Below are 14,601 nucleotides of genomic sequence, written 5' to 3' on the forward strand. Positions count from 1 at the left end.
TCTCTAGTTAGCACGCAGCTCTTAAGGCCTGCGTACATAAGCTGCTTTGCCTGATTGCCTTGCTTACCTGCTTCATTTCTGACGTAATAAAAATAATAGAATAAAGACGAAATTTCGAACTGGGTTGCCATCAGTTGGAAATTGGGTCGGCCTTCTTTGTTCTTTTATTTTTTTATTGAAGCAGCAAAGCAAGGCAATCAGGCAAAGCAGCTTATGTACGCAGGCCTTTATTTAACCGATCTGTTCAGTTCAACGCTTAAAACACAACTCACACATGTTTCCGTTCCTACCGCTATTTATATCCAAAATCTCCTTGGTCTAGAATTATCCAGTAATCTGGCAACTTCTCGAATCTGTGCAGCGAACACACAGACGCACATTCCCACTAAGCGAACAACCATACTCACATACATACAAGTAGACCAGCACAGTAATGACGTAATTACAACAACAAACAAATACACGAAATACAAGAAGTAGAAACTAAACGATAATTACATGATTATGGCAAAACAAAATAAAAGCACATTAATGAAAGGTAAAGTAACATCTAGAATAATGAAGAGAGTTCTACATGGTAGTTGTTGTTGCTTAAATAAAGTAACTGCGTAATAAAACTTTACGTTACAATTCAAATTTTTAAATTAACGGAAATTAAACTAAACTAACTTAAAACTATCAGTTACATTCGTAACATTGCCTCCCGCTTAAGCCTGTTCGTCCCGAATAGGCACAGTTCCCTCTCGGTGGTATGGGCATTGGTAACACTGCCTCCCGCTTAAGCCTGTTCCTCTTGACTAGACGCAATTCTCGTTCCGTAGTGGTGGCAACCGATTTAGATGTACCCTCTACTGCGTCAGCTTTGGTCTTTTGCTCTTCTGGACAACGTTGCCTTCTCTCCAGGAATCGTGACGTTATACCTTCTTTCTTTGTGGTCACCTTCCTAAGTGCCACCTGGTCTTCATCAGACTTGTCCTTGCTTGCTGTACGGCCGCTTTTCCATGGACCTTTCCTCGACGTACATCTTCGCTTTCTCGTCCTCGTTGCTGGATTTTTCCGCTTTCCTACGGTCCAATTGTCGGCGGCTTCCACCTTCAGCGTGCGGACATCGACAGCGATCTCGCCGGATTCTGCCTTTGGGCGATGTTTGCTTTTCTCGTTGTAGCCCACACTTGTCGGTATTTCCACATTGGACCATGTCATCACACGGTGCTTTATGTCCAGGTTGATATCGAAGGCGATCATGAAGTCTACACCAAGTATAACTTCGTCCACAATATCGGCCACTATAAAATCGAAATTTACCGATTTTCTACCCATGCTCAGCCTTTGGTAGGCCTTTCCATGCACCGTTGTAGTCTCGCCTGTGGCCGTCCGCAATTTGACTCCATTTAATGGCAATACCTTCCCTTTTACCAAATCCGGTCTAATAATGGACTTTGTTGCACCGGTGTCCAATGTCAAGGTACGCAATACACCATTGACGAAGCCTTTAACCGTTAAGTTGTGATTCTTCTGCTGGACTATGGCTATAGAGATTGTGGGACCATCATTTTCATCCTCTGCCAGCGGCGTCTCGTGATTGACGGAATTCATTTTATTTGATTCACCTGATGTCTCTCTTTCCAGATTCTTGGCCACCGGTTGGTCGTCGCTTTTTGAAGGCGGTGAGGCGGATCTGGTCCTTGGACGTTGCGATCTGCATTCTCGTGCAATGTGTCCAGCTTTCCGATAGTTGTAGCAAGTCCTTCTCGTTTTACCAGCCCTTCGTTTCACTTTACCTACTACCTGCATTAGTGCATCTTTCATAAGTTCGACAACGGTCTGAGGATTGTTGTCCTCAACTTCCAGCCTCTGCACATTGCAAGCCTGAGGTTTCACCATTGTCTCTTGCTTATGTCCGCCACCGTACTTAAGTTCAAAAGCAGCCATTATATCTCCATAACTATTTCTAGAAGCGGCGGGAATATTCTGTAATACGTCAGCAGCACCGCCCTTCAATGTCATAAGTAGTCGAACCGCCTTGTCGTTATCGTTCCACGAATTTCTCGAAGCAACCGTCTCAAATTGTAATTTGAAGACATCAAACGATGTAGATCCGTCGAATTCAGGAGGCTTGATTTTCAGAGTGTTATCAATAACTCGCACTGGTCCTCCTTTGATTTCCAGTTCAGACATTTTCTTTTCCAGATTCACAATCTTCTCGTCGTGGGCCAGAAATTGCCTATCCAATTTCTTTAAATGGTTTTCCATAACCTCGAATCGCTTTCCAATAACTTGCGTAATATTATCGAGTCTTTCGCTGATTTTTGCCTCTAATTCTTCCAATTTTTCGTCGAATTCCTCCGTCAGACATTTGAAGCTTTCATTTATTGCAATAGATTCCTCTTCCATTCTCTTACTAAATTCCTTCGCCAACGTTACTGCAATAACTTTTGCAACCTCCGTATAACTCGGAACCGCGTCTGAAGTTTCATCTCTAATATCAAACTCATATTCGTCGATGTTCATTCCACGGCGCTCGAACTCTTCCAACAAGCGTTTTTGTAGTTCGGCCTTGTTGCCAGTAGAACACAACTCCAACTTACTTAGCTCCTTCTTCAAATCTTCCTTTCGTAGATCCTTGAACTTCATCTTCATTGTAGGATTATCGTAATCTCACTTCCTGACACCAATTGTTACGGAATTAGGTTTAACTAATCTCCGTGTAGACGTTGTTTTATTCCCCGATACGATTTGTACCAAATAAAACAGGGTTCGTTTTAGATTACGTTTCTACAATGCTTTATTTACTTTATTACACTTATTCAGAACCGACTTTAATTACAAAGCACACAGCAAGTCTCTAGTTAGCACGCAGCTCTTATTTAACCGATCTGTTCAGTTCAACGCTTAAAACACAACTCACACATGTTTCCGTTCCTACCGCTATTTATATCCAAAATCTCCTTGGTCTAGAATTATCCAGTAATCTGGCAACTTCTCGAATCTGTGCAGCGAACACACAGACGCACATTCCCACTAAGCGAACAACCATACTCACATACATACAAGTAGACCAGCACAGTAATGACGTAATTACAACAACAAACAAATACACGAAATACAAGAAGTAGAAACTAAACGATAATTACATGATTATGGCAAAACAAAATAAAAGCACATTAATGAAAGGTAAAGTAACATCTAGAATAATGAAGAGAGTTCTACATGGTAGTTGTTGTTGCTTAAATAAAGTAACTGCGTAATAAAACTTTACGTTACAATTCAAATTTTTAAATTAACGGAAATTAAACTAAACTAACTTAAAACTATCAGTTACATTCGTAACATTGCCTCCCGCTTAAGCCTGTTCGTCCCGAATAGGCACAGTTCCCTCTCGGTGGTATGGGCATTGGTAACACTGCCTCCCGCTTAAGCCTGTTCCTCTTGACTAGACGCAATTCTCGTTCCGTAGTGGTGGCAACCGATTTAGATGTACCCTCTACTGCGTCAGCTTTGGTCTTTTGCTCTTCTGGACAACGTTGCCTTCTCTCCAGGAATCGTGACGTTATACCTTCTTTCTTTGTGGTCACCTTCCTTAGTGCCACCTGGTCTTCATCAGACTTGTCCTTGCTTGCTGTACGGCCGCTTTTCCATGGACCTTTCCTCGACGTACATCTTCGCTTTCTCGTCCTCGTTGCTGGATTTTTCCGCTTTCCTACGGTCCAATTGTCGGCGGCTTCCACCTTCAGCGTACGGACACCGACAGCGATCTCGCCGGATTCTGCCTTTGGGCGATGTTTGCTTTTCTCGTTGTAGCCCACACTTGTCGGTATTTCCACATTGGACCATGTCATCACACGGTGCTTTATGTCCAGGTTGATATCGAAGGCGATCATGAAGTCTACACCAAGTATAACTTCGTCCACAATATCGGCCACTATAAAATCGAAATTTACCGATTTTCTACCCATGCTCAGCCTTTGGTAGGCCTTTCCATGCACCGTTGTAGTCTCGCCTGTGGCCGTCCGCAATTTGACTCCATTTAATGGCAATGCCTTCCCTTTTACCAAATCCGGTCTAATAATGGACTTTGTTGCACCGGTGTCCAATGTCAAGGTACGCAATACACCATTGACGAAGCCTTTAACCGTTAAGTTGTGATTCTTCTGCTGGACTATGGCTATAGAGATTGTGGGACCATCATTTTCATCCTCTGCCAGCGGCGTCTCGTGATTGACGGAATTCATTTTATTTGATTCACCTGATGTCTCTCTTTCCAGATTCTTGGCCACCGGTTGGTCGTCGCTTTTTGAAGGCGGTGAGGCGGATCTGGTCCTTGGTCGTTGCGATCTGCATTCTCGTGCAATGTGTCCAGCTTTCCGACAGTTGTAGCAAGTCCTTCTCGTTTTACCAGCCCTTCGTTTCACTTTACCTACTACCTGCATTAGTGCATCTTTCATTAGTTCGACAACGGTCTGAGGATTGTTGTCCTCAACTTCCAGCCTCTGCACATTGCAAGCCTGAGGTTTCACCATTGTCTCTTGCTTATGTCCGCCACCGTACTTAAGTTCAAAAGCAGCCATTATATCTCCATAACTGTTTCTAGAAGCGGCGGGAATATTCTGTAATACGTCAGCAGCACCGCCCTTCAATGTCATAAGTAGTCGAACCGCCTTGTCGTTATCGTTCCACGAATTTCTCGAAGCAACCGTCTCAAATTGTAATTTGAAGACATCAAACGATGTAGATCCGTCGAATTCAGGAGGCTTGATTTTCAGAGTGTTATCAATAACTCGCACTGGTCCTCCTTTGATTTCCAGTTCAGACATTTTCTTTTCCAGATTCACAATCTTCTCGTCGTGGGCCAGAAATTGCCTATCCAATTTCTTTAAATGGTTTTCCATAACCTCGAATCGCTTTCCAATAACTTGCGTAATATTATCGAGTCTTTCGCTGATTTTTGCCTCTAATTCTTCCAATTTTTCGTCGAATTCCTCCGTCAGACATTTGAAGCTTTCATTTATTGCAATAGATTCCTCTTCCATTCTCTTACTAAATTCCTTCGCCAACGTTACTGCAATAACTTTTGCAACCTCCGTATAACTCGGAACCGCGTCTGAAGTTTCATCTCTAATATCAAACTCATATTCGTCGATGTTCATTCCACGGCGCTCGAACTCTTCCAACAAGCGTTTTTGTAGTTCGGCCTTGTTGCCAGTAGAACACAACTCCAACTTACTTAGCTCCTTCTTCAAATCTTCCTTTCGTAGATCCTTGAACTTCATCTTCATTGTAGGATTATCGTAATCTCACTTCCTGACACCAATTGTTACGGAATTAGGTTTAACTAATCTCCGTGTAGACGTTGTTTTATTCCCCGATACGATTTGTACCAAATAAAACAGGGTTCGTTTTAGATTACGTTTCTACAATGCTTTATTTACTTTATTACACTTATTCAGAACCGACTTTAATTACAAAGCACACAGCAAGTCTCTAGTTAGCACGCAGCTCTTATTTAACCGATCTGTTCAGTTCAACGCTTAAAACACAACTCACACATGTTTCCGTTCCTACCGCTATTTATATCCAAAATCTCCTTGGTCTAGAATTATCCAGTAATCTGGCAACTTCTCGAATCTGTGCAGCGAACACACAGACGCACATTCCCACTAAGCGAACAACCATACTCACATACATACAAGTAGACCAGCACAGTAATGACGTAATTACAACAACAAACAAATACACGAAATACAAGAAGTAGAAACTAAACGATAATTACATGATTATGGCAAAACAAAATAAAAGCACATTAATGAAAGGTAAAGTAACATCTAGAATAATGAAGAGAGTTCTACATGGTAGTTGTTGTTGCTTAAATAAAGTAACTGCGTAATAAAACTTTACGTTACAATTCAAATTTTTAAATTAACGGAAATTAAACTAAACTAACTTAAAACTATCAATTACATTCGTAACAATATGATTAGAAAACGCTGTATAATACCCCGGTTACACTATTGAAGGTTAAACCACTGGGTTTAATAGATCCAGTGGGTTAATCTTTGCTGGTTACACTTAGCTTTTTGAGGATATAAACTGTCAGCTGATGTTTGTTTACGTATACATACAAAATAACCAATAAAGTCATGTGTTACACTTTTACAATTTCTGGTATGAGATATCGTCCCTTCTCTGCTCAAATTGGTATATTTTACACACAGGGATACATTTTTGTATCGTGGTATCAAGCGTACTTTTTCTTAAAAAAGTGTCTAATGAAAAAAATAAATAATTTTATGATTTTCAAAAAATTTTAGATTTATTAACTCCATAAAATCGCATGCGACCAATCGTAAACGTGTAAGCCACGACAAACTCAGTTGCAAAAACAGTTGCAACTTTTGGTACTTTTTTGAGTAGAGTTGGATTTTTTTGCACAAATACCGAATACAACACTGTATTTTTAGTGGATTTGTGCCGGATTTAAAATAAACCCAGCCATGAGAAGGTTTAATTTTTGTATGGTAAATCTGGTCAAATTTGACCAGATTAAGCAATAAATCCTCATGAAGTGGGTTAACCCGGCAAAAAGCTGTAGTGTAACCGAGCTATAAGTGAGAATTGTGAAAATATTGCTTTTAAAGAAAGCTTTATTATGCGAAAAGAAAGTTAATGTCTTTATTTAATTTTCAATTTTTCTATTGTTTCTGTAATTGAGGCGCAAAAAATCAACTTAAAATTGAAAAATACCTTGCTTGAGTTTTTCTTGTTTTGTTTTCTTTCATAATTGTTTTAATTTATCATTCGTAATGCCAGCTAGTCTAGTTTTTACAAATTTACAACGAACAAAATTATGTGGCAATACTTTGTTAATAATTGATTTAAGTCGAAGGTCACACTAGAGTGGTTTCATTGAAACTTTTAGGTATTTATAGATCGAGTTGCCCACTACAGCAACTTCATGATATCACTCTATTGTGGAACTCGACCTAGGAACCCATGTTTTCATGAAATTGTTTCAATGAAACACTCTAGTGCAAGCATGGGCACATTTGACACGGCGGTGCCGATGATTTTCGGGAATTTACACGCACATGACCCGAATGCACAGAAAGAGCGTACAAAAGAGAACAAATGTTCTGATTTGTTATTGTTTTACAGCTTGCGTGAATACAAACTTACTAACACACTGTTATAAGTTGCCAATATTTTGAATACATTCATATTTTCTCCGTTCTCTTTTTGGTCACGTCTGCTCTAGTGTGACCTTCGACTTAGGTGTGTTCCTTTACTCAACAATTTGTACAAGTCCAGTAACTTCTTGTAATCAACTAAGGTCTTTTGCATTGTACTGTAGAGTAAACAAACAACATCCAGTAATAATTACTACCATGGTTTAATAAGAAAGGTTAGCTAAAGCTTTCTGTCAATTTAATTTTTTTCTTTCGACCGTTCCTAAAACGTCAAAACAAAATACACAATCTCTGTATTTGTGTGTGCTGTTTGAATAATATGCCAAACAATTTTAAAAACAATCGAATTCAATGATTTTTTTGTATGGAAGAAATTCGTCAGATTTGCATTAAAAACTCACATTTTATCATATCCACAACTCGATTATGTGGAGAAACTTTGACACTTCATTCCTTTTTCGCGTTTTTTAATAAAATGCTTAAAAATGATATTGTTACGAATGTAACTGATAGGTTTAAGTTAGTTTAGTTTAATTTCCGTTAATTTAAAAATTTGAATTGTAACGTAAAGTTTTATTACGCAGTTACTTTATTTAAGCAACAACAACTACCACGTAGAACTCTCTTCATTATTCTGGATGTTACTTTACCTTCTATTAATGTGCGTTACTTCTTTCTTGAATTTGTTGTTGTAATTACGTCACCCATGTATGTATGTGAATGTGGTTGTTCGCTTATTGCGAATGTGCGTCTGTGTGTTCGTTGCACAGATTCGAGATGTTGCCAGATTTTGTGGATAATTCTAGACCAAGGAGATTTTGGGTATAAATATGAGATGCCGGCCAAACAGTGGGCAGTTATGAATTTTATCGCGAAGTGTAAACATCGACTAGTAAAGAAGTAAAGTAAAGCTGTGTACTTAGCTATAACAGTCAGTTCCGAATAAGTGTAATAAAGTAAATAAAGCATTGTAGAAGCGTAATCTAAAACGAACCCTGTTTTATTTGGTACAAATTGTATCGGGGAATAAAACAACGTCTACACGGAGATTAGTTAAATCTAATCCCTAACAATTGGTGTCAGCAGTGAGATTACGATCATCCTACAATGAAGTTTAAGCATCTACGAGTGGAAGACTTGAAGAAGGAGCTAAGTAAATTGGAGTTGTGTTCTACTGGCAACAAGGCCGAACTATAAAAACGCTTGTTGGAAGAGTTCGAGCGCCGTGGAATGAACATCGATGAATATGAGTTCGACGGTAAGGAGGAAGTCGAGTTATCGGCAAAGGGCGAATCCAGCGTTGAGGAAGTTTCGTCGGTAGCTGCCAGGGATGACGATTTGAAATCAATGCTGGCTATGATGATGCTGGAAATGAAATCTGACAACAGTAAAATGATGGAGAAATTAGATGCTAAAATGGAAGAAAATTCCAGAAAGAGTGAAGAATATTCCAGGAAATTGGAGGAAAGTTTTGCCAAATTCGACGACAAATTAGAGGAAAAGTTAGATGAGAACTCTAGAAAAATCACCGAAAACTTAATGGCAGAGAATTCTAGGATGTTTGAAGAAAATTCAAGAAACTTAAAAGAGGAGTTGGAAGAGAATTCTAGAAAAATTAACGAGAAACTCGAGAATATCACGATAGTGATTGAAAAGAGAGTAGAAAACGTGGAGGTACAAATGAAAGAGTTGGATAAAAAGATTTTGTCTGTTGACGAGAAATTTCTGGCTCAAGATGAGAAGATTCTGGGCATAGAAAAGAAAATGTCGGAACTGGAAATTAAAGGCGGTCCAGTGAGAGCTATCCATAACGCGTTAAAAATTAAGCCTCCAGTGTTCGACGGCTCTACATCTTTCAATGTGTTCAAATTACAGTTCGAGACAGTTGCTGCTAGAGATTCTTGGAACGACAACGAAAAGGCGGTATCACTCCTTATGGCATTGAAGGGTGATGCTGCTGACGTATTACAGGGTATTCCCGCCGCTTCTAGAAACAGTTATGGGGATATAATGGCTGCTCTCGAACGTAAGTACGGTGGCGAACATAAGCAAAACATCTACTTAATGGAATTAAGGGGAAGAATACAGAAGCCAAATGAGACCTTACTGGACTTCGCAACGGAGGTAGAACGTTTGGTGCTAATTACGTATCCAGGAGAAAACCATCCATTGTTGGACCGTATGAAAATCGAAACACTTGTGAATGGTATACGTGACCCCGAGATCAAACGTGCAACGTATGCGTCACCAAAATCGTCGTTTGCTGAAACCGTGTCGTACGCCCTTACACAAGAGACGGCAAGAATAATCACCAATCCCCAGACTCACAAGGTCCGCAAACTGGATACCGAGTTCGATGAACCCAAATCTCTTACTAACGAGATGGTGGCAGCATTGAAGCAGGCATTAAGGGAAGAACGTTATACGGCAGCACCAACTAAGGCCAGGGGTAGGTGTCACAATTGCGACAAAATGGGTCATTTTGCGCGTGATTGTAGAGCGAAGCGCAAGCGATCGAGGTCATCGACACCACCCCCGTCAAGGGAAAGTAAAAGAGTGGTTCAACGTTCTGCAAATGAGTCACCGTTAAACTAAATCGAGCCAGTCCAGCGGGGCGTGAACTGGCTCCCATCGACGACGGCCCCACAATCTCCATAGCGATTGTCAAGCAGAAAAATCACAACCTTACAACAACTGGTTACATCAATGGCGACAAGCGAATTCTGACCTTGGATACAGGCGCATCAAAGTCAATCATCAGATCAGATCTGGCAAAAGGAAAGATAACGCCACTAAATGGAGCCAGACTGCGCACAGCAACGGGGGAGCCTGCGGCAGTACATGGAAAGATAACCGTGAGACTTACTATTGCCAATAAATCGGTCGATTACGAGTTTATAGTGGCTGATATCGTAGACGAAGTTATCATAGGCGCAGATTTTATGATTGCCTTTGGTCTTAATCTGGATATGAATGAACGTGTGATGACATGGTCCAATGTGGAAATTCCATTAAATATGGGCTACGATGAAAACACACCTATTAGACGTCTGACTACGGAACATCCAGAGATTATTCCGCCTTGTGCCGAAACATTGATATGGGTACCAATGGATGGAGATTGTGGAGTCGGGAAATTGTGGGTGGTGGAACCAGCAGAGAACAAAAATAGTAACATCTTAATAGCGAACGCCCTGGTGAAAAGCAACGACGGTGGACTGATTCCAGTTAGAGTTTTGAACCTGTCAGATAAGCAAGAACAAATTTGCCAATTTTCCGACGTTGGACAATGTACACCAGCCGAAGCTGTAATCAATTTGGAAAATAACACCGAAAAATCAGCAGCCACGGAAAAGAAGCACCTCGATGGTTACATCAAAGAGTGGACACAGAACTTATCACCTTCCGAGAAGAACAAGGCCAAGCAGTTATTATGGAAACATGCCTGTACCTTTGCGTCTACAAAAGGGCATCAAGGAAGAACATCGGTGGTGAAACATGAAATAAACACAGCAGACGCAAGACCAATAAAACAGGCCCCAAGAAGCGTTCCACTGGCAAAAAGGGACGAAGTCCAGAAGTTGATAAGCGAAATGGAGGAGAGTGGTGTGATCGAACCGTCGTCGAGTCCCTGGTGTTCCCCAGTAGTTCTGGTCAAGAAGAAAGACGGAAGCACCAGATTTTGTGTGGATTACAGAAAACTAAATGATGTCACCAAGAAAGATAGCTACCCGCTCCCAAGAATCGATGACACACTAGACACCTTAGCCGGGACGTCATGGTTCTCTACCCTCGATCTGCAGAGTGGTTACTGGCAGGTAGAGATTGCCGAAAAAGATAAGGAAAAGACAGCGTTTGGCGTTAACGGCGGTCTCTGGCAATTTAATGTCATGCCATTCGGGCTCTGCAACGCCCCGGCCACCTTTGAAAGGCTTATGGAGCGGGTGCTGAAAGGGTTGCAGTGGAAGTCGTGCCTTATATACTTGGATGACATCATAGTCATGGGACAGACTTTCGACGAACACCTCACGAATTTAAGGAATGTACTCCAGCAGCTATCGTCTTCGGGTCTGAAACTGAACCCGAAGAAGTGTAGCCTCTTCCAGCGAGAGGTAAAGTTCCTGGGGCACCATGTGACGACGGAGGGCATATTGACGGTGGTGAATTTTGTAGAAGACTCTTTTCTGTGTAAATATAGTCAGGTAGATTTCTTTGTAAGCATGTCGTCTAAGAATCTATGTCTAAAAATAATCAACTGTCGGCCATAAATAATGGAACAAATGTCGTACCCAAAATAGTAAAGATAGCGAAGGGTCGATAATAAAATATGTATTTTCCATTATCGGCGCAACGTGTGTGTGCACGGCGTCATAATGTATTTATAGATGCAGCGTGCATTTCTAATGTGCGTCCAAACGGAATGTATGTGTATGTGTGTTATTATTAGATTTGTAAGATTTAGGTTTAAATATTTTGTAGGAAATAAAGAGTCTCTCTACAACCACGAGGCAAGTAACATCTCGCGGCGGTTTTATTTTCATTTTTCCTAATTTCTTTGGTTACATTTTAGTGTTGAGACTAGGAGTCGTCTCATCATTTGGTGACCCCACAGTGATTGTTTCGTGTTTAAAAAAAGACACGTAATAGTTCGCGTAGATAGATAATAGCGGGATAAGCGCGTAGAAAAAAAGTTACTGCGTTGTATTTATCCGCTAGGATAGGCTAGGATCATAGTGAAATGTGATAGTGTATCCGTCTATTTAGTATAGTGTTAGTGACACGTGGTGAAACGAAAAAAAAGTGACTACGTTAGGTTGGTAACATGTTTATTTAAAGAAACAAAAAAAAATTGAATTTGTTTTCTTAAAGGCGCACAATATTTTTTCGTCAAAATGAATTTTGGAGAATTCATTCAGCATCAAAAGATGTTGGGCGAATATATTGTGTCGCTATACTTAAAAATGAGCAAAATTGCTCAAACAAGTGTAGCAAGAGAAACTAGGGAAAAGTGTGAAGTCATTGTTAGTTCTTTCACGGAAGCCAGAAAGGATTTTTTAGACAATGATAGGGAGCTCCGGCATATGGGAAAATTTCCATATGAAATGCATAGCATATTCGCCTCAGGTGTGCGATATGCAATAAAAAAGTTCGACTATTTAGATCGTCAGATTAGAATAGATTTGGGCTTAGAATCAAATAGGGATTTATCGGAGTTGCGAACTCCTTCTAGATTTAAATATATAGCTGAGATGGACAGCTTAAGTCCATTGGAACAGTATGAAAATAGACACATACTGCGCCATTCTAAAACATTAAAAGGTGGTTTAATTAGAAAGTTTGAATATATGTTGAATGACTTGGAAACTGAAATCAGGACTGACTTTCCAAGTGTGGAATATATGACAGAAAGATACGATATTGCATCGTCAGTATTGATGGAATATTTGAGGGAATTTCCAAAAGAGGATGATCTCGTTGAGAATTTCAATTTTTTAACAATTTGTTACCGCATGTTGAAATATGGGAACATTTCCAGAGTATCACCTAAGAAGATGATAATAAAAAATAAAGTACAGTTTTTAGGTAGTCTAGGGATTCAGCAGGAAGTTGTTGAGATCTTGAAACATACGGAAACTGAAAATGAAAACGTTCGCGGTGATGTTTCGCGAAAATTAAAAATCGAAAATAACCAAATACGTGAGAAAGATGAGCAATTGAAGTCCAGATTACATCGACAAACCAAGGCTTGCTCAATGGCCGAGGAAAATGCTCAAACGGCTATTGATGATCTAAATGGTTTACAAAAGGAATTGGAGTTCATACGCAAGCTATTGAATGAAGCAACCAAGAACTGCCGAAGAAAAGGCTCAGAAGTATGAGTCACAGTTGGCTGACATAAACGCTAAATATTGCCAATGCTGATTGTGGAAAAGCCGTCGATGGCCTTAATAACTTGCTAAAGGAGTTGGAGTTTCTACGAAAACAATTGGATGAGACTCATAAACGTTTGCAAGATGAAACACAGACACGAATTGATTTGGAAAGCAACATTCAGAGTCTACTTAAAGAAAGTGCCGTCAAGAAACAAGAATATGAGACCATATTACAACAGTCCTTGCAAGAGTTGCGTGAACAACACGAAGGAAAGATGCGTAAAATGAAAATGCTGTACGAGCAAAAGATTAAGGATCTCCAAGCAGAAGCCAATCGTGAGTCCGTTGCAGCTTCACGTGCTATCGAAGAATTAGATGTCTCTCATCAAAATATTGAAAGCCTGTATATTCGCATTAGTAAGTTGGAATCTACAAATGCTGCATTGAATGGCCGAAATTGTGATTTGGAAAAATTGCTCGCCAATGAAAGAAGACGCCACGCTTCTGAGATTGCCAAAGTGGACGCTGAATTACAACAGCTACAAGAAAGTGTTGTCTACGAAAAACTATTGTATGACGAAGAAGTTAGTAGCCAAACGGAATGGGCTGTAACTAGCAGAGAATATGACATCGAAATTTCCAAAGGTGATCCTAAAGCAAGGGTACAACAGAAAGGTACCAATGAAGTGCAAATCGATGGCGGTGCTACCGTATCTCAAAGGTTTGTAACGGATACAGCACAAGAACCACCAACAAAAATAATGATGAAGCCACGAAAATGGAAAAGTGGAGAAAACATAAAGACAACACTATATAATGCCAATGAAGAAGTTGCCGGTGCAGATCGTGTCAAGCGTAGAATTATACGTCATGTGTCCAATCATAGTATAATTAATGAAGAAAGTTCTAGTGCCGAGAAGAATCCTCCAAGAAGGAAATGGATTTACCACGTCTTTCATCGAGGGAAAAAAATCATCCATACTGGTTGCTGAAGGTGTTGGGTGCCATCACCTAGAATTAAGTCATTATAAGTCTTTATATGTTGTTTATTATTAACTTAGAAAATAAGTAATGAAAAATATTACATTATGATAAGGATTATGATAATATTCCTCTTTAGTAAAAAATAACATACATACATTTTAGTTAAAGAATTAGATTGCTTTAAGAGCAGAAACTTTTTAGTTCTGTATCTAAATTAGCCTATGTAAATGGAGTCAGATAGCAAGCAAGAAAATGTTCAATGTCCTGTCCTAACAGTTAAAAGATTAGGATCTTTTAAGGCGGGGAGAATGGTGAATTTTGTAGAAGACTCTTTTCTGTGTCAATAGAGTCAGGTAGATTTCTTTGTAAGCATGTCGTCTAAGAATCTATGTCTAAAAATAATCAACTGTCGGCCATAAATAATGGAACAAATGTCGTACCCAAAATAGTAAAGAAAGCGAAGGGTCGATAATAAAATATATATTTTCCATTATCGGCGCAACGTGTGTGTGCACGGCGTCATAATGTATTTATAGATGCAGCGTGCATTTCTAATGTGC

General features: G+C 39.9%; 1 protein-coding gene across 1 annotated transcript; it reads left to right on the forward strand.

The window, feature by feature from the left end:
* The first annotated feature begins 12,736 nt into the window (after positions 1–12,736).
* LOC141391038 (lamin Dm0-like) lies at positions 12,737–14,049 on the forward strand. Its single transcript, XM_073963959.1, has 2 exons — positions 12,737–13,049; positions 13,118–14,049. The coding sequence occupies exons 1-2, from the start codon at positions 12,737–12,739 to the stop codon at positions 14,047–14,049; spliced, it is 1,245 nt and encodes a 414-aa protein (XP_073820060.1).
* The last annotated feature ends 552 nt before the right edge of the window (positions 14,050–14,601 follow it).

Source organism: Musca autumnalis, unplaced genomic scaffold, assembly GCF_047663935.1.
Source record: "Musca autumnalis isolate F117 unplaced genomic scaffold, ASM4766393v1 scaffold_1, whole genome shotgun sequence".
Classification (NCBI taxonomy): Eukaryota; Metazoa; Arthropoda; class Insecta; order Diptera; family Muscidae; genus Musca; species Musca autumnalis.